The 27,930-nt window shown below is 40.1% G+C and overlaps 1 protein-coding gene and 1 long non-coding RNA gene across 31 annotated transcripts in view; one reads left to right on the top strand and one right to left on the bottom strand.

Annotated features, from left to right (window-relative positions):
- LOC310705936 overlaps nt 1–27,930 on the bottom strand; it is a 123,849-nt gene that overhangs the window by 31,704 nt on the left and 64,215 nt on the right. The gene's annotated exons all lie outside the window — the stretch shown is intronic.
- The window catches only part of ZBTB20 (zinc finger and BTB domain containing 20), a 493,834-nt gene that overhangs the window by 438,598 nt on the left and 27,306 nt on the right, over nt 1–27,930 (top strand). For all 30 annotated transcript variants that reach the window (XR_014525528.1, XR_014525529.1, XR_014525530.1 and 27 more), the window contains 2 exons: nt 9,929–10,116; nt 25,328–26,920. Coding sequence is in view for 27 of the 30 variants with exons in the window: in XM_083500912.1 (XP_083357038.1) it covers nt 9,929–10,116; nt 25,328–26,920 (1,781 nt within the window). In the remaining 3 variants the exon portion in view is untranslated. The remainder of the gene's footprint in view (nt 1–9,928; nt 10,117–25,327; nt 26,921–27,930) is intronic.

Raw genomic sequence — 27,930 nt, 5'->3', positions numbered from 1 at the left:
TCCTTTGGAGGGAGTTTTTCAGATTTCTGTTTGCTGTAGGCAAATTAAGTAAGGTTCTTAAGACTGTTCATAGATACATTCAGTGTTCAGTCATTAAAAGCAGTCACAAACATGTGCTGATTAAAAATAAAAGAGTAGGTTAACACACTTAAGGAGGAATTCAAAGTTCAAGCTATTATGATTGTTCCATCAGCAAAAACATTTCTGCTTGCCAGATGGAATGATCTCCCCTCCCCTACCTCCAGAGCCAATATGGAAGGCAGGAGTGGGGAAAGCCCCATGGCACTAGCACTCTGCCCTCCTGTGGTTTCCAGCAACTGGTATTCAGAAGCACACCACCTTCAGACATCTGAAGGCAGCCCTGTTTAGGGAAGATTTTAATGTTTGAAGTTTTAATCTGTTTTTTGTGTTCTATTTAATTTTGTGTTCATTTAATTTTAATGTTTGAAGTTTTATTCTGTTTTTTGTGTTCTATTAGAAGTCACCTAGAGAAACCCAGCCAGATGGGCGGGGTATAAATAAATTGTTATTGTTATTGTTATTGTTATTGTTATTGTTATTGTTATTGTTATTACTACTACTACTACTGTGGAAGCAGAGTATAGCCATCATGACTAGTAGCCACTGATAGCTGCCTCCTCTATGTCCAGTCCTCTTTTAAAGCCATCCAAGGTGCTTGCCATCACTGCCTCCTGTTGGAGCGAGTTCCATACTTTAATTATGTGCTATGTAAAGAAGTACTTAAATAAAAATTATTATTATTATTATTATTAGTATTACTTTTTAAAAAAATCTGTTCTGAATCGTCTAACATTCAACTTCATTGGATGTCCGCGAGTTCTAGTGTTTTGGACCTCTATACTCTTGATTTACACTTCATTTCATATGATACTGAAAAGATCTCCTTGCCTTTTCCTCAAATACACTGCTACTTAAACTTTCTTTTATTAAGAACGTTTCCAGTTTGCTTGTTCCTTGTGGACCACTACATTTTTTTCAGCAATGCCACATAGGAGAATGCTTGGGAGGCTTCTGATTTAAAACACCAGTGTAATTGTATGGGATGAAGGGAAGGGGGATTTATATCTGTTCTGAATAATAGCGTCTCCACTTGATTGCTAAAAGCCTCAGAGACGTGGAACATGTACAAGCATAGCAATGCCTACCTACTACCTGGCAACAATTCCCCTTCCCCTTCACCTCCATGCCACATCAGGGTGGAGAAAGCATGGAGTTCTAATTCATCATTTGTCCCTGTTTGACCCAGAAATGGCCTCTGGTATTTTCCTCTATTGTTTTTGCTGTGGTCAAAGTGCATACCAGCAGTGGTTTGCATACTATGAATCGCTGCTTTAATGTACTGACTGAAAGTCCTTTTTGCCTGGCTTCTCTTAATTTTTCTGCCGCCGTCAAAAGAGCTTGATTCCTACAGTAGTTATAAGATGCTAGTCTGAACAGCTCTTGGTCCCTGTTCAGGCTTGATCTTTATACTTGTTTGGTCAGGTTGCCATGGACAAGTGTCTGGTCTTTGCTGAGTTTGTGGTGTCTCTGAGTTAAGTATTACCTATCCGGAGGGAACTCACAGTCAGAGTTTTCTTTTCTCTCATCTATGAAGGGTTACATTTTGAAATAATTGGGAATGTATGTCAAAATGGAGCTGCAATACTTGGCTTGACTTACCCATTAATTTCTGCTCAGCGGAAGTTCAGAGTCGGACTTTATCTAATCTTCAAAAGTAAATTCAGAATTTACACTATATAGTGTCAAGCTGTTAAGAATGTCCAGGAGTAAACATTCTGATCCATGTTCAGAATCAAGTCTTTGTTTTAGAAGCACATTTTAAAAACACATTCATGTTGTATCAGACAGATGGGATATTTTAGCAGCTGATCAAATAAAATTTGCATGTCTGTTGGAAACCAGAGTCGGATGCTTTAATTTTTGTTAGCACTATATGGTTATATATTTAGAGAAAAGTAACCCAACATCACCCACTAAGGAGGGAAGTCATCAGGGTTGTCTGAATGCTGAACTGAACACAAACACACACACATACACATTTTCTGCCAATATATTATATATCAAATGAAGCAGATTTGCAATATTTGCTGATTTAGCATAATTCATTCCAATTCTGCTAGTCATAGGAAGCAGCAAGGAACTGTTTTGGGTACTAAGGGTTGGCCTCTTGACCTTGTAGATCCTGCTCCCCTCTGGCTTTGGGGATATTACCAAACATTATCAACATGTTACAGCCATAAGGACTAGAACAGTGTTTCTCAACTGGAGAGGCAACCCCCCCCAGGGGGGACATACAAATATTTCAAGAGGGGCGTAAGTGTTTCCAAAAATATGTACAATGTATGTAAAATATTATAATAATAATTAAGTCACAATATTTCAATAACATTGTTAGGGAAGTCAGGCTTGAAGGAGGTATGGGATTTTTATGTTGGCTGAAAGGAGGCATGAGTTTTTAAAAGTTGAGAAACTCTGGGCTATAAAATTATCCTTTTGTTGAGAAAGATTTACAGGAATGCTGAATTCTATTTCAAGTACTAAGTTTTGTGCCTTTCCTTGTTTGGAATCACAAAGTGCAACCCTGTCATAATGCTTGAAAATGAGTATAGGGTGATAGTTAAAAACAAAAATCTTCAATAAAAACGGAGATAATAGAACATTTAAAAGCATGGAGTTGACAATGCCCCAAAATGTGCTCCTTTCTCTCTCTGAAACATATGCCAACTAAACCACAACTCACTGCAATCCTTGATTAGTTGTAAGAGAATATGGTACATATATAGAAGAAGAATAAAAAACAGAAGGCATCATTTTTAATTGAAAACTATTGACATTTTATGGGATTTTGTAAGAAGAGCAACAGCAACTGAGGAAAAGCTCAACAGATTGTTTTAACTAGGAATATTTCAAAGTGCTAAATATATACTGTTTGGTTAAATGATGATTAGCAAATTTAAGAACAATTTTTACAAATATTTGAAGTGTGTACCTAAAACGGGTAAAAGGCTACTGAAAGTGGTGTACAAAGAATAATAAGATAATGTTTAAAAAAAATGCAGAGAAAACTGCCTAATACTGGTATCTGGAATACTCAGATATTCCTAGTTAAATATATACAAAACAAAAGCAATGCACTGGTCCTTGGAGATAGGTAAGCGATGGTCTCCTCTACATCTGTCTACTACAGATGTAGAGCAGCTAAAATGCTGTGCTTGTCACTTCCTAAAACCATAGGAAACATGGAGGGTGGGGGGAGAGGGAGAAGAGTCCATTGAGCAAATAGAAATCCTTGCATTGATGGGACGTTCACATAACACTACTCTGTACACAACCCAGTGCATAACACAGGAACACAGAAGTGATTTAATCTAAAAGCCTATCTTAAAGCAGTGTTAGTTTGAAAGCACGTCAAAGTACAAGTAGATAAATAGGTACCGCTCTGGTGGGAAGGTAAACAGTGTTTCCGTGCGCTGCTCTGGTTTCGCCAGAAGCAGCTTAGTCATGCTGGCCACATGACCCGGAAAAACTGTCTACAGACAAATACCAGCTCCCTCAGTCAGTAAAGCGAGATGAGCACCGCAACCCCAGAGTCATCTGCAACTGGACTTAACTGTCAGGGGTCCTTTACCTTTACTTTTTTTAGTCTACCAAGATTGACGTTGCAATAAACATGTTAGGACAGGATTCAACTAAGTTATTGTGTGTGTGGAATGAAGTCCACTTGCACAAAGGGATTCCCCTGCTCCCCTTAATCTGACGTGGAGTGTTGGCGAGACCCCCAGATCTCCATGCTGGAGGGCACACAGGAGCAGGAGAGGGGCGAAAGTCCCACTGCATAAGCAGACCTTGTTCCCCATGTGCATATTCCATGTAGTGCTACCTTGAATGCCACCCTTAGTCTTCAAGGTAACACAAGCTTTTTGTTTTGTTTTGTTTTGTTTTGCTTTGTTTTGTTTTGTTTTGTTTTGCTTGTTATACTTGCATCCTACCATCTAGCTAGAAATACGTTTTAGACTCAAAGTAACAGGATTTGAGTGAGTGACTTGTATAGTAATTTATTCTTTTTTAAAAAAAAAGCCTCAAAGTGATTTACAATGTTCATAATGCAATATAATATGATAAAAACAAAACAATGCACAATACTAGTGCTGTAATCTTTTTTAACACACACACCAAAGCCTTGGTGACTTCAGTTTGCAGGTAATCTTGGCATGAAAAACCTCAGTGTTTGCCGGGTATTCCTCTTGGCTGTGTGGATGCTAGGTTTTCTTTTGATGTAGTCAAGCAACATGCTTATTTACTCCATCTGTTGACCCAGTCCCTTCTCTTTTCTTTACCATGGCTTTTAAAGGAAAGGAGAAGGGAATATTTATTTGCTCTGCCAATTTGCTTTACTTGAGCTTTCATTTTCCGGCTGAGCAGAAGCTTCATTGGGCTGTATAATTTTAACACTTAGGGCAAAGATTCATTTTTTACTTTTTTTTAAGGGAGCTTAGCAGACTAACCTCTGGCAGGGTGACCAGGAGGAAGATTCTAAAGGAAGTTCTCTCTGTTTGTAATGCAGCCTTGCGCTAGCTGGCCCTCTGCTGCCCTCTGAAGGCTTACTGCTGCAATTGGCAGCCACCGAGGTTTCACAAGAACTTTCACATGCTGTGCTCTCTCAAACATACCAGGCTTATATAATTTCTTTATATAACCAGAGACAATGTTCTTGATTAATAGAAAAGTGGCTTTGCTCCCTATTGTGCGATAAGGTGCTTTCCTGAATATTTCTTCATTTCTGAATCCTTTACAGTACAAAATTGTTTTTCTCACACTTTTGTGAGAGAAAACTTTTTATGAGGGGAAAGGGGAAGCAGAAAATAGAATCGTTTTCTAAGATAAATGGCTTTGTTTTTAATGAATCTGTGCTTTTTCCGATTATAATTTTTTTCTCCTTGCACTCCAGATTTTGTATGAAGGTTTTCATTCCAGATTCCCTCATATTTGAATTTTATGTAACTTCACTAATAAATATCTCATGATATTTGTGCATGTGTGTGTTAGCTATTTACTTCTTCACACAGCGCTTAGTTAAACTATGGAACTTGCTCCCACGGGAGGCTGTGGTGGCTTTAAAAGAGGAGTAGACAAATTCGTGGAGGACAAGGCTATCAACAGCTACTAGCCACAATGGCTATGTTTTGCCGTCACTGTCAGAGGCATAATGCTGTGAATACCAGTTGTTGGGAATCACAGGTGGACAGAATGCTGTTGTGCAGTTTGCAGGATTCCTACCGGCATCTGGTCAGCCACTGTGAGAACAGGATGCTGGACTCGATGGGCCATTGGCCTGATCCAGCAAGCTTGTTCTTTGTTCTTATATGCAGACAATTCAAATACAGTGGTACCTCGGGTTACAGATGCTTCAGGTTACAGACTCCGCTAACCCAGAAATAGTACCTCGGGTTAAGAACTTTGCTTCAGGATGAGAACAGAAATTGCGCAGCAGCGGCGGGAGGCCCCATTAGCTAAAGTGGTACCTCAGGTTAAGAACATTTTCAGGTTAAGAACAGACCTCCAGAACGAATTAAGTTCTTAACCGGAGATACCACTGTATCTGCTAGTTGTATAGGTCTACCTGCCTTTCATCATCTCTCCACAATTACCAGCATGTGTTTCTCGCCCCTTAACATTTCTGGTCAAATTATTTTGTGTTAGCTGTTGAAGAAAAACAGTTCAACCTGTAAATCAAAAGAAAAAAAATGAGCTGGACCCATGTTTTTAAATATTCTGTTTTCCAGTATTTATTGTTGTTTGTTATTTTCTCTGCCCTTGGAAAATTGTGGGGTTTTTTGTCATTTTGTTAAAACTGAACATTATTGTTGAGTTCATTTTCTTGTTTTTATCATTCCAACTCAAGTCTGTATCTTTTCTGCTTTTAATCTCTTCTTCAACCTGATCCTGTGCAGGAAGCACAAAGTACTAGTTTTCACAGAAACGTTTGTCTTTGAAACCTACCCTTCCATCATATGGCATTGTATTTCTGATTTTTACTTCAGTGTTCCCATCCTCAAAAGATGCCTTATCCGTAGTCCTATTAAAACTTTCTGGATCTTTCCAAGCAAACATAAAAGAATTTGCTTTTATATCTGCTAAAGCAGTATCAACATTTATCCAGAGCATTTTATCTTCATCCGTGCTTTACAGATATAGGGATAGGGATAAACTTACAGCAGGGTATTTTTAAAGAAAGATGGTGTGGCGGTTTTCCTGATATTTTGGGACATATGAACCCCAGTGCTAAAAGGTAAGATAGGGCACAACTCTGAACAGAACAGATTTTAAAACAAAATGTGCTAACATGGCATGCTTAACAACTTCAAAATGGCACAGGAAGTGGGGAAGGCTTTCGTCACACATTTATTTGAATACTTGCCTGGGTGCCATAGGTGACAAGGATTTCCACTGAGAGTTCGTGGAATTTCTGAGTGCGTGCATTGGTGGAAAAGGGGTGGATTGCTGTCTCTTCTCTGCCTGCTTGCTGGTTTCCATGCTCAAGATTGAGAAAGGCAAACCTGACTGAGTAGGGATAAATTGCTCCATCCCTTTTCCACAAACCCATTGTATATCTGAGCAGCTGCTGAGGGAAAAAAGGTCCATGGGAAACTAAGCATGCTGATAGATAATGGATGGAGGGATTCATTCCTTCTCCACCAGGCTACTTGGCAGGGAGGAACATTTGGCCCTCCTGCTGGTGTCAGATTCCATCAATCCAAGCCAGTATGGCTAGTGTAGACTCCCCCTTACCTTTTAAGTACTCAGTCTTGCTCTGATCTTAAAGGAGAAGACTCATAAAGGTTTTTAAAGGCTTCTCCTGCTTCCCTTTTCAGTTCCTGATCTCTGCAACAAAGTGCTTTAAATCAGTCTTGTCACTTCCATTAGAAGCACGGGGACTCTCTTAAAGTGACCCTAGCTAGATGACCCAGTTCTGTTGGGGGTGGAGCAGCAGGTGTGGCTGGGGCTTCATATGAAAAATCAATAACTATTCAACAGTGAAAACAGCTGGTGCTTTATTTCTTAAGGAAGCACACAAACTGGTAAGATGTACCCGTGCCCAAGAAATTAAACACTGAGTAGTCACCTGCTAAGTTCCACAGATTTATTCAGAAAGTTGTTTTTTTTGTACAGGACAACACAAAGGGGTTTTTTGTTTACATCTTCAGTCTTGAAAAGTAACTATTAATTATTATTAATTTTTACTACCCTAAGAATATATTGATAATAAACGTCTGTCCCGTTTAGCTAATAAGTTCAAAGAATCTATATTCCCTAAATGATTATGACAGCCATTTTTCAACCTAAATATTGTCTTCATGAAAACTGTTACTGACTAAAATAAGTGTGACCACAGCTGCCTATTTCTCTAAATTAAAGTGGATGCCACACCAATTTCAAATCAGTAGGCACCAACTTCTTTCAGTCCCTAATGTTCACTTTTAAGCAAGCCACATTCACCAATATGTTATTAAAATTCACTCAATTCCGCTTGCTCCAATGACCTAGTGGTGGTAATCAAAAATGTACTAGTGTCAAAGCAATAAATAAATAAACTGATGGTCACCTTTCCCCTGCTCACAGATTCACCTCAAATGTGTGCTGCGTAACAATCTCAACTAAGGGAGCCGTGGTTTCTTGAAACAAGCCAGGATAAAACCATAGTTTCATATCCAGGCAGTTCAGAAACCACAGTTTAAACAAGCTGAAGTGAGTTCAGACATAAGAGGAAGCTGTGGTGTGTTTAGAAATGGGAGCTTAAAATTCAAATCTCCTCTTTGCGGTCGCAAAAGGAGAGGGGAGAGAGAAGTGTGCAAACTTGAGGTTCATGTAGGCTTGTTCGCATAGCAGGGAAGCCATGTTTTCCCATTAGGTCTGAACCAACCCATGTAAATGTGGAGTTTGTAGGAAATAAATTATCCATTTTTCCTTAAAGAATTATCAGTGCAATGAACAACCCACTGAATTAATTGGCAAAGCTCCTATTGACTATAAATTTCATATTTATTAGTAAGAATGTTCTTTATCTTGACTGTTTTTAAAATATAGTCATTTATGTTGAAAGGAGTGTTGTTTTAATTGATTGCATTGGAAATACATCAATGCAGACCACTAAAATACAAGGTTACATTGTGCTGTACTGGAATAACCTTCTTCATCCCAGTTCTCAAGTGTAGCATCATACTATGTGGATTGCCATGGAAACGACTTGGGCTCTCTATGTCTGCTTCCTTACATAAGCATGGCAAATAGTGTGCAATAAGAAGTAATTTTAGCACCTGGACAGAGGATTGGCTTCAAACCCCTGCTTCATGTACCACTGTGTAGTATGAACTAGCATTTTTTGTTCCACCAATGTGCAATGGCTTTGCAATTTGCAATATCATATGCAAAAGTAGATAGAGCTTCTGTGCTTTTCAAAATTGTGTGAAGTGGAACCTTTGGCAGGCACCACTTATGTAGGAGTGAGAGAAACTGCACCTGCTAATATTCTTCCTTTTATGCAACTATTAAAGGTGCAAGAATCTTTCATCCTTTACACCACTGTGCCTTTATACTCTGGGTCCATTTATACTCTGGGTCTATTTTCTCCTGGATTAGCTGCTGTTGACTATTTCACCTTTTATGGCCCATTTGATTCCCAGTGTGGCCAGTTCCTGAGTGGAAGCAAGTGGGTTTTTTCTTAACAGCTTCAAGAAAGGCAGGGACTAGCAAGTTCTCTGAGCAGGTTTCAGAGTGTCCCATGAGCAGACCTGAGAGTGAAACATAAAGCAGATGTGCCATTTTACTGGTTGATCTTGGTATCAAGCACCTTCTGCTTCAGCATAATTTTTTTAAAAAAATAGAATTATGCTACACTTTAGAAATCACTTGCAGGGAAATAATTTTATCCAAAATTCAAAGAGAATGGAAGGTAATCTAAATCTGAATTCCAACCAAGAAGCTCAGTGATGGCCTTATCTGCATCTTTGACAAAGTTTTTGGTATTTGAGAAATGATAGGATGCATGTGTGACAGTGCAATGAGCTCTAACTGTGGTGGGGTACCTGTTGCCCTCCCAATGTTATTTGACTCCAACTCTCTTAACCCCCAGGGCCATATTTCCTCCAACACCGCTCTACAGTAGTAAAAATAACTAAACTACATGTTTGTGGTACCTCGGGTTAAGTATTTAATTCGTTCCGGAGGTCCGTACTTAACCTGAAACTGTTCTTAACCTGAAGCACCACTTTAGCTAATGGGGCCTCCTGCTGCTGCCACGCCGCCGGAGCACAATTTCTGTTCTCATCCTGAAGCAAAGTTCTTAACCTGAAGCACTATTTCTGGGTTAGCGGAGTCTGTAACCTGAAGCATATGTAACCTGAAGCATATGTAACCCGAGGTACCACTGTATTGCAACATGTGGTTTTTGCTCCTATACATCTTCATCTAGGTGTGATCAGTTTAATGAAGATTTCTGGCATACATAAAATCATGCTCACTATTTTGAGACATTTTGGTTGGTAATAATAACTATTATGGCTAGTGCCATGCTGTGATTAATAATAATAATAATAATAATAGGATTTTATTTCTTCAGCCACTGGCTTTCAGTAGTATCTGAATAACCTAAACTAGTGGAGCAGGTTTGTTCTGTGAACTCCTCAAAAATACTATTGCATGTTTTTGAATGGCATGTTTTTAATATGATACATTGATCATTGTATCTGAGTAAATACGAGAACTGGCACCTTTCCAAATAAGAAGTATTCAGAAGAGGATTCCTCCCTTTAAGTTAGCCACAAAAAAGAGCTTTCTCTTAACAATTCTAAAAATGCAGTTTCCTGCATATGCAACAAGTTCCTTCAAAGGTCTCTTTGTTTGTTTTCAGGAAGAAACCCAAGACAGCTGAAAAACAGAAAGAGCCTGAGGAGAATGAGATTACGCAGACGGGTGCATACAGCGCCAAGTCAGGCCTTCCCTGCCTGAACTTTGAAACTGTCCCATCTTTGAGCCCAGCTCTCATCCATTCATCACATTCAGCAAGAAACCTGCACACACACACAGGGTCACCTGATTGTGAGTACAATACTGCAGTTGTGGGGTATCGGTGTATATACTGAAACATGTTCTCCCGGGTTTCCTAGCATCAACCCATACTGTCAAAACAAAGACCTCTTCACTCAGATTATTGGATTTTTCAGGACATATGAATTATTCATACAGACAGACTCTGATTTGTAGGAAGTAACTTTTAATGAATCCATTTTCATTCATATCCAGACCATATTATTCATTTGTTTAGCTTATATGGAAGACTCAGGAGCAAGTGCTGAATATTATTGTTATTATTACACTTAATTTATTAATTGCCTTCTAAACCACTGTGTCTAAGGTGATTTACACATAAAATAATAAATCTAAAAACACCAGTGCAACAAATACATTAAAAAAACAAGATGAAAACCCTAAGAAGTGGATACTCATTGTAAAATGGTATATAATAAAAACATACAAAACACTGTTTAGCAAAGATAGTCTGAAGCCTTTTATTATTATTATTTGAGTCATATTACTTCTCACTGGCTGTTCCATAGTTGTGGAACTTCCCTAACTTTACAAACATGTAGAAAACTCAAAAACTCTCTGATTTTGCAGATCATGAAGGAGACAGTCTCTAAACACTGTTGACTTTCATACATTAAGGACTTTGTAGATCCAGATCACACACTGGGCCTTAGAAGAGTATAAAGATCCAGTGCCGCCAGTAGCCTAACCCAGTCAGGAATTGCCTCACAACATTTTGCACAGTCCCTACTTTATGGAATCATCATGGTGGCAGGAAAGAACAAAGACATTTCATAATGGCCCTACATATCTACATTATCTATCTATCTGTGGTGGTAGTGATGGTACATCCCATTTTTTCCTAATCAATTCAAAACAGCTAGCAGCATTCTTATAATCAGTGCTGCTGCTACAGTATAGCATACCGAATACATTAACAGTTTATTTTAGAAACAGATTATTTCATAAAGTTACAGTCCAGTGCACATCTGCTTGGGAGTAAATCCCACTGTGCAATGTGAGACTTACTTCTCAGACAAGCCGCAACTTCTGCACTGCTAGATAATGCAGTTGTATAGTGCAGTGTTTCCCAAACGTTTTTGGGCAACGGCACACCTGTTTACTGAAAAAAAATCTCGCGGCACACCACCATTAAAGCCCCGCCCCGTGACGTCAGCGCGCAGCGTCACGCCGGGAGGGACGCACAAAAGTGAAAGTTTTTTCCCTCGGCAGCTCCTCTCAGCTGCGCTCAATCCGCCTCGGAGCGCAGGAGCGATGCCTCTCTCTGGCTCTCCCTCCGCGCAGGCTGAGGGAGGGAGGGAGGGGCGCGTGTGACCCGTCTCTGCTGGGAGACCAAACCCAGCGAGGCAGAGTCGCGCGGAGGCGCCCAGGCAGCGCTGCCGGCTGCGAGGAGGAGCGCCAGGCAGCAGCAGGAGGCGCGGCCTCTCCTCGCCGCCGCCGCCCCACCTCTCGCCGCCCGACTCGCCCGCCTCCCTCCAGGCATCTCGCGGAACACCAGCCGATGTCTCACGGCACACTCGTGTGCCGCGGAACACTGGTTGGGAAACACTGGTATAGTGCACACATCGTTGACATGGATTGAACCTATAAAAAGGAAAAAATAAAACAATTGCAATTTCAGTGGCATTCTTAAGTTAAAAATTAGCGTCACTGGATTTTTCTTTTTTCTTTTAAAAAAAAAGATATTTATTGAAAGTTTTTAAGATATAACGGAAAAAAAAGAAAAATAGACATACAAAATTAAAAAACAGTTAAAAACACACATTAATTTTCAATAACATAACTTCCATACACTTATTTCCTAGGACCTCCTCATACCTCCCTTCTTTGTATTCCAGTTCGATTTTTTAGTTCAGCAAATCCTTACCATTAAACTTTTACCCATTTGTGAAACCTTTTTTTTCCCATATCTCTTAAAGCATTACAGCTGGAAACCACTTAGTTTCTATCCAACATCCTTCTAACATTCATTAATTTTACAATAGTAGATAGGTAGCCGTGTTGGTCTGCCATAGTCAAAATAAAAAAATTCCTTCCAATAGCACCTTAAAGACCAACTAAGTTAGTTCTTGGTATGAGCTTTCGTGTGCATGCACACTTCTTCTGAAGAAGTGTGCATGCACACGAAAGCTCATACCAAGAACTAACTTAGTTGGTCTTTAAGGTGCTATTGGAAGGAATTTTTTTATTTTAATTTTACAATGTTTCTGTAAATAGTCTTTAAATTTCTTCCAGTCTTCTTTCACCGACTCTTCTCCCTGGTCTCGGATTCTGCCCGTCATTTCTGCCAATTCCATGTAGTCAATCACCTTCATCTGCCATTCTTCCAGGGTGGGTAAATCTTGTGTCTTCCAGTACTTCGCGACGAGTATTCTTGCTGCTGTTGTGGCATACATAAAGAAAGTTCTATCCTTCTTTGGCACCAATTGGCTGACCATGCCCAGGAGAAAGGCCTCTGGTTTCTTCAGGAAGGTATATTTAAATACCTTTTTCATTTCATTATAGATCATCTCCCAGAAAGCCTTAATCCTTGGGCACGTCCACCAAAGGTGAAAGAATGTACCTTCAGTTTCTTTACATTTCCAACATTTATTATCGGGCAAATGATAAATTTTTGCAAGCTTGACTGGGGTCATGTACCACCTGTATATCATTTTCATAATATTCTCTCTTAAGGCATTACATGCCGTAAACTTCATACCTGTGGTCCATAACTGTTCCCAGTCAGCAAACATAATATTATGTCCAACATCCTGTGCCCATTTAATCATAACAGATTTCACCGTTTCATCCTGAGTATTCCATTTCAACAGCAAATTATACATTCTTGACAAATTCTTAGTTTTGGGTTCTAACAGTTCTGTTTCTAATTTTGACTTTTCCACCTGGAAGCCAACTTTCTTGTCCAAATTATATGTCTCCATTATCTGATAATAATGAAGCCAATCTCTCACTTTGTTTTTTAATTTTTCAAAACTCTGCAGTTTCAGTTTGTCTCCTTCTTGTTCCAAAATTTCACAGTATATCGGCCATTTGGCCTCCATATTGAGCCTTTTCAAAGCTTTTGCTTCCATTGGTGACAGCCACCTTGGGGTTTTATTTTCCAACAAGTCCTTATATCTTATCCAGACATTAAACAAAGCTTTCCTGACAATATGATTTTTAAATGTTTTATGAGCTCTGACCTTATCATACCATAAATATGCATGCCATCCAAATACATTGTTAAAACCTTCTAAATCCAAAATGTCTGTGTTTTCAAGAAGTAGCCATTCTTTCAACCAGAAAAAGGCTGCTGATTCATAGTAAAGTTTAAGGTCTGGTAGGGCAAATCCACCCCTTTCCTTTGCATCTGTCAGTATCTCTATCCAGTCACTGGATTTTTCAAAACTGATGGTGCCCACCTGAAACTGCACTGTGACAGAATGATTATTTTGCCATTCAAGTTATCTTAGATTTGAACTAAACAGAATATAGTTCAGCATTCCCCAAACTAAATATGATGGACCTGTTGCAAGTCTTTAGGTCTGTTGTATGTTTATTTCAAAGACGTCAACACAAGCTCTTTACTTTTATTTAATGATTCTCTTTTCATTTTATATTGAATTTGAAATTACCGTGTAGCTGAAACCAGTTGCAAAAAGTATGACATTTCTGGTCAGCTGTTTAATATACTGAAGCTTTACAACAATTCCAGCAACAAAGCCCTTTGGATGAATTGGGCATATGCAAAATCTCAGTTTCCCTAATGATTTGGGGATGTCATAGTTTCCTTCTTCTGATGTGGTTTTAAAATGAAAATTTACAAGCAGGAAAAAAGGAAGAAGCCAGCTTCCAAAGCCAACCAGACTTTGTGGAAGCCAATAAAAAAAAATCAGGTCATTGCAATAAAAGTAAGGTTATCCATTTCTTTTTTAAGTTAGAAAACAACAACCTGTCTAAGCACAAAGGTTGGAAGTTAGCCATGTTATTGCTATTATTGTTAACTGAAATCACTTTAGCTACCATTTACCCTTTCTTCTTTCATACATTCTAACATTTTTAGGAAGCAATGCCCACACACAAATCTGTTCACATTTTATGACCAACGCAAAATTGGCTTACAGTCGTCTCTAAGAGGAAAAATAAAAAATGAGCAAGTGTGGAATTAAGGCACGCTATATGTTTTATTTTCCAGCAAACAATCTGCTTAACCTTTTCACAGAAATGAGAAAGTTAATTAGTTAGTGAGACTTGAGGTATCATCCCAATATTTGTTTACAAAACAAGTTAGGAAGCACGAAAGTGGCTTGGCATAAAGTCTGGGGATGGAATGAGCCATAGCAGTGTGATTTTCTTTTATTGCCTCACATCAGATGGCCACGGTTCTTTATGAGGCACAATAGTGTTTGAGTCCAGTGTGCGTTGCTGCTTTTGCCACTCTAAATTCTACGAATCAACTGCAAATTCAATCTTTATTTGCTTTAACAACTTATAGGCTGCCTTTCAACATAAAAGCTTTCCCAAGGTGACTTACGATCAGTATATTTAGCAGTGTTTCTTAAACCAAAAACCAAACATTTTAGGCTAAAAGAGGAACACAGAACCGTTCCTAAACCAGAATAATTTTTTAACTATTCAAAACAGAGAGCTGTGATTTTTTTTCTTGGAGGCAAGAATTCAATCCTTTTAGACCTCAGGCTGATGGCAGGGACCAGAGTGTACATTCCTTTGAAGAAAGGATATGGACTTGTATGTCCCTTTATATATCAACTGCCGTGAGACAAACCACCTACTATAGACCAATCCTCAGTTAATCATGGAATTTGCTTTGGAAGTGGAAATGGGTTCTCATTCTTTCACATGCTCCAGGTGTTAATGTGGTCAAGTTCTGTGGAACTATAGGCACACACTGTTGAGATTCTTAGCTACTTCTCAAATACCATCTCAGCCACAAACTCTTTAGGCAAGGTGTTGTCCATTAGTCTTAGCCTCCCATCTCTAATAATAATCCAAAATAATTATGTACATGGTTCACCAACAGATACAGCTTGTTTCATCCAAGTACCTTATTATGTAATGCTGAGAATGCTGAACCCTGGAAAAGGTTTTTACTGGGCTCTCACCCCATAAATGCCTCCCAGCAACTGCTCATAAGACTGACAGTTTTGAAAATGACACAACTTTTATAAAATGCCTAGCCAGCCAAACTTATAATGTGCACTTTTTTGTAACAGGCTCTTGGACTGTAAGGGGCTAATGAGACTGCCATATCATACAGGAATATTGTAAGGATTTTTAAAAAAATTATGTAGTTGAAGTTCTTTCACATATTAAAGGCACCATGTGATTGAAAGCCTCACCTGCATATTTCTTTTGATGAATGGTATATCAACAATACCTTTCTTTGAAACCAACAATGCACCTATTCTTGTAAATTTTCAGTAACTCACCAAAGAGAAAGTACTTAGTTTGGCACAATTTTTATTATGGATTTCAAGAATCATGTGATTTTCAGTAGCGGCATGAAGAATTCATATCGGCTTGCTACTTTTATCCAAGATCGCTGTATTTTTACAGTGCATTTTATGAAACCTAGAATACAATTATCTTTTTGTTCTGGGATTCTGTATATAGTCTCCAGCAGGGACCTAATTATTGTTGCTGATTGAGATATGTTTTCAGTAGATGTCGTACTTCTTTTAAGGAGTCACTTATAAAGGTAAAAACAAGAAGTCTAGGCTCAATATTTGTGTTTTGAATTATCTAGACCATGTGGGGATATGCAGCATACCTTCCCCCCTTTTACAGTATATAGTGCAATGTTTCTACTTCATAGCCCACAAGAGGATTATAATATAAATTTAAAAGTACTTTCTTAGTGGATATTTTGACATTTTTAAGCACTGAAAATATGACTGGAACAGTGTAGTGTTAACATTTTGGAAAGCCTTTTTATAATAGAAATGCTAATATATGCATAAAAGTAGAAACCCACAACCAAATGTTTTGCTGTATTCTTGGGTCCTAATATCTATTTACAGTTCCAGATAGTCTGCAGCATCAACATTAGTTGAGACTCACAAGGGTTGGGGAGGCAACATTTTCCCCACCCTCCTAAAACCTTTCCCCTTTGTGTTATATAGCACTGAGGGATTCATGTTTGGAGTAGCTGCCAGCTCTGAACCTGAGTCCTGTCCAGCACTGGATAAAGTTTATGGAAAATGAAAAATTACAAAGGTGTCTCCCTCCTGTAACATCTCTCTGTAGCACAGGAAGGAGAAGTGTTTATTTTGTTTGTAACTTCATGTCTCCCAACCGCTCCAGAACATTGTCACTGTCAGGGGCTTGGGTAGACCAAGTCCCTCCTTCCTTTTTGTTCCAAACTGACACTAAACTACCATCAACATTCCATGGCAGCCAGTTTCCTCCTCTTCTTCTTCAACTGCACCCCAACATCATGCAGCTGCTGAAAACCAATGAACACATAAATCTCTGTGCAGCTTGACTTTTTTCAGAAGTGTTACTTTGGATAAGGATCTCTGGCCAAATAACAAACAACTGTACAGCAACATATGAATCCCCTCCCTTTGCATCTATTGCTGAATTATTTTTGTTGTTAGATTACAAGGGAAATGATACGTTACATTCAACAGCCATTTAATGACATCACTCTGATAGCTTTACCAGTTTTAGCTCAATGCATTTCAAGTCATCCTAATAGAAACTCCTTTCCTGTCACAACTAAATTGTTAATTTTATCTATACCACCTATCTATACCACCTTCCACTGAAAGTCTTAAGGTGGTTTACAACAGTTTCAAGATTGGTTATGGGCTGATCTACAAAAACTAGCAACATACTCCCATGCAAGTGCTTCACATTCATGACAAGTTACAGTTTACAGACTTTTCCCCCATTAGACCATAAATTAGTTTTGTGTTGTCTGAAGTATTTCCTTTTGTCCTGAATCTCCTACCAATCAGTTTCATTGAGTGACCTGTTTCCTGTATTATGTCATACAGTTTGGTCATGGCCACTAGCTTAGATAGCTTTGAAAAACGATTAAACAAATTAAAGGAGGAAAAGAAAGAGAATTGTCTATCCACTTTCTCTATGCCATGCATAATTTTAGAAATCTTGTTCATGTCCCCCCCCCCCAAGTTGTCCTTTTTTCCCAAAATGAAAAAGCCCCAAGCATTCTAACCTTTCTTTATAGAAGGGTTGTTCCAGTACTCTTGAATTTTTACTACTCTGGATAATTTAGTATCATCTGAAAATTTAGCCACCTCAGTGCTCACCCTAACTTCAGATCATTTGTGTAGAAGTTTTTAAAAAAAGAAAACCAGTCCCAATACAAATCCTTGGGGGATTTTACTTTTTACTTTCTTCCATTGTGAAGACTACCCTTTTATTCCTACTCCCTGCTTCTTGTTCTTTAACTTTAATGACAATATATATTCTGATTCCATGTCTGTTAAGTTTACTCCAGAGTCTGTGATGAATGACTTTGTGAAAAGCTTTTTGAAAGTTTTAAGTATGCGGTGTGTACCAGATCACTCTATGAGCATGCTCAAAAAACTCTTTTTAACGTTTGTGAACTTACCTTTGCAGAACACATGCTGGCTCCTCTTTAGCACCATTTTTTTCTTTAATAATGCTTTTAACCACTTTGCCTACCTGCTATTTGTATGAGCAAGTTGCTCCACATAGGATTCATCTTGGTATGGTCAGCAGTATAGTATCTGCTTGGCATGCAGAAGGCCACAAGCTCAATTCCCATCATCTCCACACAGGGCTGGGAATGGGAAACCCCAAAGAGCTGCTGTCAGTAAGTGTACACATTACTGTTACACGTCACCCCAGTCTCTGAGAAGTGAGAGAATCCAGGGTTTCCAGGCACTTACCCAGGTTCAGTTACCTTGGAACAGGGGTGGAGGAAGGGGGTGCGGTAGGTGTGGTCCGCCCCGGGTGTCACCATTGAAGGGGGTGACAAAATGCCGGGTGGCACTCACTGTGGGGCCTGTAGCGCACCCAAGCCACACATCTCTCCTGGGCTCCGCACTGCCCAAACGGTTGACCCGCTGCCTCTCCCCCAGCTGTAGGTCGGCTGAGTGGGAGGAGGCAGGCAGACTGGAGGCCCCGCCCTCACCCCGCCCCTATGGGTGGCTTGCTCCGCTCCTGGGCGCTCTACCCCAGGCACCCGTGCAGCTTCCTTCCCAGCTGCCTTGGAATGAAGGGCAGCAGAGACACTGGTATCTTTAGGATATATGGTTGTATTTACACATATATAACCTGGGTATAAGATAGACGGGCTCACAGCATTGACACTCTAACAGATCACAAGTTTTGATCCAGCAAAGAACAAGCATGTCTCTGTGTCTCCAGCTTTCCAGCCTGCTTCTAACTCAGCTCACACCGACTAGACTCCTATTGTTCTCTTCCTCTGGAAGCTAGGTGGGGGAGGCACACCCATCTCCTTCCTTTTCCTCACCATCACTTAGTTGTACCTCTTGCAACCTAGCGCATTCTTTTAGGATGCTGATGAGGACACTTAAGTGGCTAGCTAAGGCCATGGTCTCACCAAGAAATTTGTCTGACTAGTTCGGCAAACTCCTCTTGTTAGACTGTCACCTCACAGGATACCAGACTCGAAGAACTGGAAGGGACTCAGGACATTATCTAGACTGACCACTACCAAACCTACAACATTACTGGCTAAGATGAACCAATGATTTGACTTGGTATAAGGGAGCTTCCCATGTTCCTATGCACAATCATGGTGACACTTTATCAAGCAGCAACAATTTCTTCTTCTTTGGCGATCACTCGTAGCTGATAAGATTGTCTTCCATGAATGTGGTCTTAACAATGTGTCCATAAGTTACTGTGGAGGCCAATTCTGGATCCGCACATCGTTCCACAGTGGGGACATATGTTTCCAGGTGGGAGTTGATCATGGTGAGGACTTGCCAAACGTGCCTCCCTCTTAGCTTGTTTCTCCCTTTCGTCCTGAGTTCATCCATGATGCCTTTGGTGAAGGCTGTTCTCTAACTGGAGCACTTGCAGGCCGGTGTTTATACTACATTATTTTATATTTGCTTTGAGATCGTCTTTAAACCTCTTTTGTTGTCCACCGGCATTACACTTTCCTTTCTTAAACTGGGAATAGAGTAGTTGCTTTGGAAGATGATTATCAGGCATGACCATTCCAGTGAAGTTGATGCTGAATTACATAATCTCAGTGACTGCATGTTTATGGCTAGATCATATGAATAGTACCTCAGCCTCTGAAAGAGCACCTAAATGGTTGCATTATTTTCTGATGTTTTTCTTGCCATGAGCCAATTTCCCCCATGTTACAGATGCCCAACTGGCCTCCTCTAGAAGTTGGACATTTAGTGTCACTGATCCCATGCTGTGGAACGCTCTTCCAGCAGACATTTGGCAAGCATCCTAGCTTTTGACTTTCAGGCTGACAGACTTATGCAGTTGCTTAAAATGTTATTGATTAGTCTGTCATTTTAAATGTTGTTCTGTACTGTTTTTAAATAGTGTTTTGCATTTTATTGGATACATGTTGTTGTGTACTGTCCCAATATTTTATGAGATGGTGGGATCTAAATACTTTTATTAATGAATGAATACATAATAGAATAATTGAGTGGGAAACTGGGGTAAAAATGGAATAAGTAATAAATAAATTTAGGTAAACTATGTCACTGACAAGCTCAGTAGTAGCTCTGCACACTTCTGAGGTGCATCTGTGTGTGTGTTGTCATGAACTCATGCTTTTAGGAAATTCTCTTTCATCCCTTCTGACTCAGACTCTGTGTGTTGCTTATAAAAGGACAGGAATAAATAAATAAATAGAGATCATATCAACCTTTTAGCCTGGGTAGTTTTCAGCTACTAGCAAGTGCCTATTTAATGCAGCCAGGAGAGGACAATAGACAATATATAAAGCAAGGTATACATTGGATTGCAGTTTGGAATTGAAGAGAAAAATAAATATCTGTTCAATTTTTAGATTGTTTCCTGAATCGATTTAAGAATATGAAAGGGGAAATGTAACGTGGTCAATTGCACGTAGAGATTTTCTTATCCCTGCTAAATGCAGATAGTGAAAATAGGGCTTTCTATGCATGCATATTGGTACACATGTTAAACTTCCATGCAGTTGGGAACCCTGCACAATCAGATTAAATATGAAGAATCTGTGCACTTTCCACTGTGGTGGTGTTGTTGTTTAGTCGTGTCCGACTCTTCGTGACCCCATGGACCAGAGCACACCAGGCACTCCTGTCTTCCACTGCCTCCCGCCGTTTGGTCAAACTCATGCTGGTAGCTTTGAGAACACTGTCCAACCATCTCGTCTTCTGTCGTCCCCTTCTCCTTGTGCCCTCAATCTTTCCCAACATCAGGGTCTTTTCCAGGGAGTCTTCTCTTCTCATGAGGTGGCCAAAGTATTGGAGCCTCAGCTTCAGGATCTGTCCTTCCAGTGAGCATTCAGGGCTGATTTCCTTAAGAATGAATAGGTTTGATCTTCCTGCAGTCCATGAGACTCTCAAGAGTCTCCTCCAGCACCATAATTCAAAAGCATCAATTCTTTGGTCCAGTCTTCTGCATATAAGTTAAATAAGCAGGGAGACAATATACAGCCTTGTCGAACTCCTTTCCCAATTTTGAACCAATCAGTTGTTCCATATCCAGTTCTAACTGTAGCTTCTTGTCCCACATAGAGATATCTCAGGAGACAGATGAGGTGATCAGGCACTTCCACTGTACACACATACAAATGCAGTTCTTGCTTTAATACAGAGGCAGAGGCAGATGCAGCTAACCTGATCCTATAACTTGCATGTGTTTTGTATAACTGTGAAGCCAAGCATATCAAGGGGCTATAGTGTTTTGTTTGTTTGTTTACTGCAATGGATATTCCTTTAATGAATACAGAACAGGTGGCATTTATTGGACAGAAATTTATTGAACAAAAATAGATTTCTACTTGTAGGAAGTTCTGACTGCTGAATTTTTGCTTGTTGGCTGGCTGTTAAAAGCAGTCAGATGACAGTTGCAGTCCTACATTTGCACCTTCTTCCCAGATCGAACTGCTCAGAGCTCAAACTAGATAGTAACATTCATCAGCTTTCTTTTCTTGAGAAATGATGCCATCATGTGGCCATTTTTATGTACACATTGAAGAAAAAAATCAGGTGTTTTGAATTTCTCTTTAGCTAACTTTATTGCTTATAATCCATCAACAGATTAACTACCACGTAAAATAAACAGTATCTTAATTCATTGAATGTCTTACTTGAAAGAATATTAGATTAAGGAATTGGTTTTAACACAGATAAATAATTTCTTTGGAATTGTTAATGGATTATTGGCAATAGTGCAATAAGATCTGAAATCATTTTACAAGGAGGAGTTCTGATTAAGTTTCTTTTCAAAACTGACACTGTTAATCATCTTTCATTTGCATTATGCTTACAACTGAGCTCTAGCATTTTTTAATAATCAGATTTTACTTTTCCTGCATATTTTAAAGCTACCTAACAAGAATATTTTGGAATATGAAAATTTCAGAATTCTCTTTGGTTATTGGGGTTTAGTCTAATAATTAGTCAGAATTTTACTAGAATTATACTACTTTGGTTTGCAACTGTATGCATGCTTTTAATATAAGTGTAGCCCATTATGGAAATAAGTTAAGTTTAAGTCAGGAACTCAAGTCCAATTAACTGAAATCTAGTATTCTATCTGAAGCTACAGCCTTAGTCACCCTTGTAAATCATAATTACTAGGCTCTGTGCAGCTCCAAGTAACATTTCATGCACACTCAAACACTACAATTAACAGTTCCGCCATTCAGAATTCAGTACCTTCCTCTTCTTTTAAAGTGGTTGTGTTAGCATAAAGGATCTGACATAATCTGATGTTTCATTCCAAACAGAATGGTACATGCATATTCCTGACTATTAGTAAGTTTTAAAGGGATAACAAAAACATTTTCCAGACCCTTGCCCACAGGATAAAATCCCCTTGTCAGCCCCTGTCAGCATTCTGAAAGTATGACACATGTGCACAATCTGTGTTATATCACCCCTCCCTCCAGGCTATATGACCATTCATTGCTGGCTCGGGTAAGAATAGCCTTTGCATTTTCACACCCTTTCATTTGTGTGCCATTTTTGAATCAACCTGCTTTCACAAAAAGGAACAAACTCTTATACAGTAGTTTCTCAAGCAGAGTCCATTGGGATTTCTATGTTGATATTCACTGGGCAAAAGAGGGTCAGTTAACAAAGGCTGCTTCAATTCACAGAAACATTTCCCACTGTATTAACTTTAAAGAAAGTGGCAGGTCTGGGAACAGAATGAGACAGGAGTCCTTTCTTCTTCTTTGTTCTGAATATTCTATGCAGTGACAATTAGGTGAGTGAGTGAGTGAATGAATTGATTTGTATATTTATCAGTTAAAGAGTATTTCAGATGTATGGATTATTTATTTGGATGCCATTTTTAAACGAATATTCTTCGTAGCCTGCGATGCACTTCTTTACCTTTGGCTTTGTTTCTGTAAAAGTGTCTTTTCATTCTGCCCCATTCCTGATACCAAAATTGGTGAATAATGAAGTGTTTGATTTAGTACATGTCAAAAGTAAGGCCACTCTGAGACAGGAGTAAGCCCAAAAGGCTTGAAGGCCCCTGCTTATCATTGAACTGGGCTATTTAAGCCTATTTTTCACACTCATTTTTGACAAGATGGCTTTTACCAGTCATTTTCAGATGGCAACCCTTTCTTCTGAATGTACCACACCTGGTGAGACATTAGATCCATGTCATCATGTATATTTCTCATGTACCGGAGAATGATTTCTTAAACAATTCTCTATGACATGGTAGATTTCAGCTGATGAGGGTACAGTTGGAGGTAATTGCCACTATGCAACAGTAATGAACGGAAGCCAGCTGTTTTGCTATATCAAAAGTGGTTGCAAAATCTGGTCTTCCTTTAGGAACCCCTTTTCTTCAGGGGATGAGTTTCTTAGGCTTATTTTTTCTCTCCATCAGTCTTGCTTTTCTTTACTATTTACAAATTAATCCCTTTTCTTCCTCTTTTTCCTCTTGCGAGAGGGCAATTGGGGGTGGAGACATGGTTTTAACCCCTGTCCTTTGCAAACATGGGTTCAAACCCTCACTTCTGGAAGCAAAGTTGCTTAGGGGAGCAGCTTGAAATGGGCAGGGAAGGGTTTAAATATCCTCTCCCTTCTCCACTCTGCCCCTCTGAAGTGGATTTTATTCTTTGAAGGAAATAATGTTGAGGGTTTAATAGGCATATTTAAGTTTCATATGTAGTTACACCCTATATTTCAGGAGTTGTGAGTTGCATACATACTATTGTCTGTTGTCTGGTTATGAATATATTGAACATATCTGGGGACTTGGGAGAAGGTGTTTGCTTTACACCTAGAAAAATTGCTTATGAAACGTAAACGTGGGTGGGGTTTTAAATTCTCTAGACCTCTTATTCCAGAACAATTTTGCCTTTCACACTTAACATTTTAATTGCAGGTTATGAATAAAGGTGCATTCAGAAAGGGCACAGTAATCAAATGCAACTGTAGTTCTTATCCTGGGAGGCAATGAATGGAGGTGGGTGGAAATTAACATAGGTTATGTTGAAAACACTGGGGTAACACTGGTGAACTAAAAACAATTGCTACATGAAGTGTGAAGTGGCTCCCAGACTTAAAGGAACTGTAACATTTCCAATGAGGTCCTGGTGGTTCTTGATAGTGTAGCCCACTTGGCGGTGGTGGCAGTGAGACACTGTGAGGATTCAGAGGTTTTCTGCAGAGCCGGCTCTACTGTTACCCAACAGCCTCATGTGGCAGATGCTGGAGTGGGGGTGGGAGGAGAGAAAGTGTTTGAGAGCAGAGCTAGTCTACTCCCCTTAGGGAGAGTGTAAGATGTTGTCGCTTTACCTTTGTGGAAATCTGATTCAGCTGCCATTCCAGCCAGTTTCTGTCCAAGTCATGGGAGGGCACCATCTTGTCCTAAGCTTTGGGGAAGCCCTCAGTTTTGGTTTCTTAATTTGAGGCTAGGCTGGCCAACAGCTGTGTCGTTAGATGCCCTTCCCTTCCCCTGGCAGTTAAGTACATTTTACCCCACCTCCTCACAGATGATAATGTGGGTGCCAGCTTAATCATGGTGGGTTTCAGGCACAGCAGTTGCATACAGTAGCATTTGCCAACCAGGTGCCCTCCAGATGTTTCATCTGGACTACAGCTCCCATCAGTCCTATCATCATATTTGACAGGCTCCATCAGGCCTCTTTGCTCACTCCATCAGCTCTGGTGTGAACGCCAGCTCCATCAGACACCTTCTGTGCCTGAACTGTAACAGCGGGTCATTATAGGAGCAACTGTTTAAGAACTGGTGCCCGAATTTTGGTTATGATTTTCCCGCTCCCTCCCTGTCCCTTTTCCCTTGGATGTTGTGGGTTTGTTTATTGTCAGCCTGAGAGTAGGAACTGCCTTGCATGTATGTAGCTCTGGGAGCTGCTTTGCCTGAAAAGTGAGATCCAAATGTAGTAAAAAATAAAAATAAACACAAACCTATAACCAATGTCTTAAACAATATTGCTAGATTTTCTCCCAGACATAGTGGAGCTGTAATTCCATTGGCATAAGGCCACCCGAAGCATTCATTTATCAATAATTAAACTGCTATGTTTCTCCTGTGAGAAAGTTAAACAAACCATTACTTAAGCTGGCATTAAAATTGGTTTTAGTACTGGTAGATAGTAAATATTTTGATCTGTACATCCACAACTAAATATAGTTATGCAGACACTTCTTACTTCATCTTCCATATGTGTTTAAAGGGGAATGTGTAGGAACATACATGTTCTCCTGTCTGTATTTCTGAAGGCACTTGGAAAGAACACTGAACTCTTCATTATTGGGAAGGCGAAATGGTTGGCATGATTACCTAATTCACTTTCTAATTAAGGAGGCTACGCACACCTCAAATCTTAGTGAATTTCTATTTTTTGCCTAAGCTTCCTAATATTTTTTAAAGCTGAGCAAGAAAATTCTGAACTGAAGTTTTCCCAGACTAAAGAATTTCAACATTACACAATGGGGGAGGCGGAACATGCCTGTATCAGCATCTCATCTGCCTTTCTATTGTGCCTTTTCCATTACTGCAGGTAACATTAGTTGCAAGGGGATGACAGAGCGCATTCATAGCATCAATCTCCACAACTTCAGCAATTCTGTGCTCGAGACCCTCAACGAGCAACGCAACCGTGGCCACTTCTGTGATGTGACGGTCCGCATCCACGGGAGCATGCTGCGCGCCCACCGTTGTGTGCTGGCGGCCGGCAGTCCCTTCTTCCAGGACAAGCTGCTACTGGGCTACAGCGATATTGAAATTCCTTCTGTGGTGTCAGTCCAGTCAGTACAAAAGCTCATTGACTTCATGTACAGCGGGGTGCTACGGGTCTCGCAGTCAGAGGCCTTGCAGATCCTCACAGCAGCCAGCATCCTTCAGATCAAGACTGTGATTGACGAGTGCACCCGGATTGTGTCACAGAATGTGGGCGACATCTATCCAGTGATCCAGGATTCTGCCCAGGAGACACCGCGAGGAACTCCTGAGTCAGCCACTTCAGGACAGAGCAGTGATACAGAGTCCGGCTACCTGCAAAGTCACTCACAGCACAGTGTAGACAGGATCTATTCAGCATTGTATGCCTGTTCTATGCAGAATGGTAGCGGAGAGCGTTCATTCTACAGTGGAGCAGTGGTCAGCCACCATGAAACAGCGCTGGGACTTTCCAGAGACCATCGTATAGAAGACCCAAGCTGGATTACACGGATCCATGAGCGCTCACAGCAGATGGAGCGGTATCTCTCCACTACTCCAGAAACTACACACTGCCGGAAGCAACCACGTCCAGTTCGGATCCAGACCCTCATGGGCAATATTCACATCAAGCAAGAGATGGAGGATGACTATGACTACTATGGACAGCAGAGGGTACAGATCCTAGAGCGAAATGAATCTGAAGAATGCACTGAGGATACAGATCAAGCAGAAGGCACTGAGAGCGAGCCCAAGGGGGAAAGCTTTGACTCAGGAGTCAGTTCCTCTATTGGCACTGAGCCTGATTCTGTTGAGCAGCAATTCATAACTGGTCTAAGCCGAGAAGGTCAGCAAGACCCTCCTCAAGCAGAACAAAATGATGCTTCTGCTGAAGGCATTCAGCAGCAGCACATAGATGCCAACTCTTCCTCACCGGAGAGAGGCAATGATATTGAAAGGGACAGCACACTGCTCACTGTAAGCAACAGTACTGAAAAGGGGACTTTGCAGCCTTCTATCACTACGACTGTTGCCCAAACATTGCCAAGCACCCAGCTCTACTTACGCCAGACAGAAACCCTCACCAGCAATCTGAGGATGCCGCTGACCCTGACCAGCAACACACAAGTCATTGGCACAGCTGGCAATACCTACCTGCCTGCACTGTTTACTACACAGTCTGCTGGCAGTGGTCCTAAGCCTTTCCTCTTCAGCCTGCCCCAACCCTTAGGCCAACAGACACAGTTTGTGACAGTCTCCCAGCCTGGTCTGTCAACCTTTACTGCTCAACTGCCAGCCCCACAGCCCCTGGCTCCTTCTGCAGGCCACAGCACAGCAGGTGGGCAGGGTGAAAAAAAGCCTTATGAGTGCACCCTCTGCAACAAGACTTTCACCGCCAAACAGAATTATGTCAAGCACATGTTTGTACATACAGGTAAGTGTGTGCCTCTTATTTGTGAGGCTGTAGGCTCAGAGAGGAAAAACCTTTATAAATATGCAGTCGGTTAGAAGAGATATTCTTCTATTTAACACCCTCATATTGCATTTAAATAATAATAATAATAATAGTCATATGATGCTGAAAGAATTCATAATTGTCTCTTTCAGCATCTTATTCTCATATATTGTAAAAGCACCTCAGTTTGTTCTCAGACAAGCGGAGAAAAAAATTCTTACAATTCTTCTGAAATGATATAGAAAGAGTAGGAAAGAACATTAAAAAGTCAGATAAAATAAGGCAATGAACAGGAAGGTAGGAAGTCTAATGGGATGGGAGAATGGGGCAGCTTCAGAGCTGCAAAGGCGAAGACTGCTGGTTGCCCACCTATGCAATACAGTAGCACATCTTCTTGAGAACAAATGAAAATTAAATGCTAGAACAGGTAAAGTTTTGTATCATAAGCAAGTTTTAGAGCTGTAAATATCTTTGAGAACTATTCTAAAACCCCTAAATGTAAGATCTTTCATGCCAAAAACTTTCATCATGAATCTGGATAAAAATAAATCCCAAAGTATACATTTTCCAATCTTTGTGGGAAGAAAATTTCAGTGACCTAGCTTGGAAAACTGATAAGTTTGAGAAGTGGGCACTAGCCTATGAAAAAGCAGGCCACCAAATACTGTCAGTTTTTAAGGTGATAAGGAGATCCTGCTCCTTATACTTTATTTTGTAATTTAATTTCTTGGCTGGGAAATTAATATAGTCACTTACCTGGCGAAAATTCACTGTCGAAAGATACAAAGTGAAAAATGTAACTTTCAGTGTAAACACACTTTTAAAAGCGTCTCCTTAACCTGTAAAGAGAAGCAACATAGTCCATTTGGTTGGGAAGATAAATGATACCAAAGGAAGTTACAGCAAGGTGCGGGGGGGCGGTATAGTATGTTAGGAGATGGTGCCACAACTCACCAACTGTCACTTCTAAGATATATGTCTCATACTTC

The sequence above is a fragment of the Podarcis liolepis genome (genome assembly GCF_965112155.1).
Source record: "Podarcis liolepis genome assembly, chromosome: 4".
NCBI lineage: Eukaryota > Metazoa > Chordata > Lepidosauria > Squamata > Lacertidae > Podarcis > Podarcis liolepis.
This window is presented reverse-complemented; position numbering and strand designations above follow the sequence as displayed.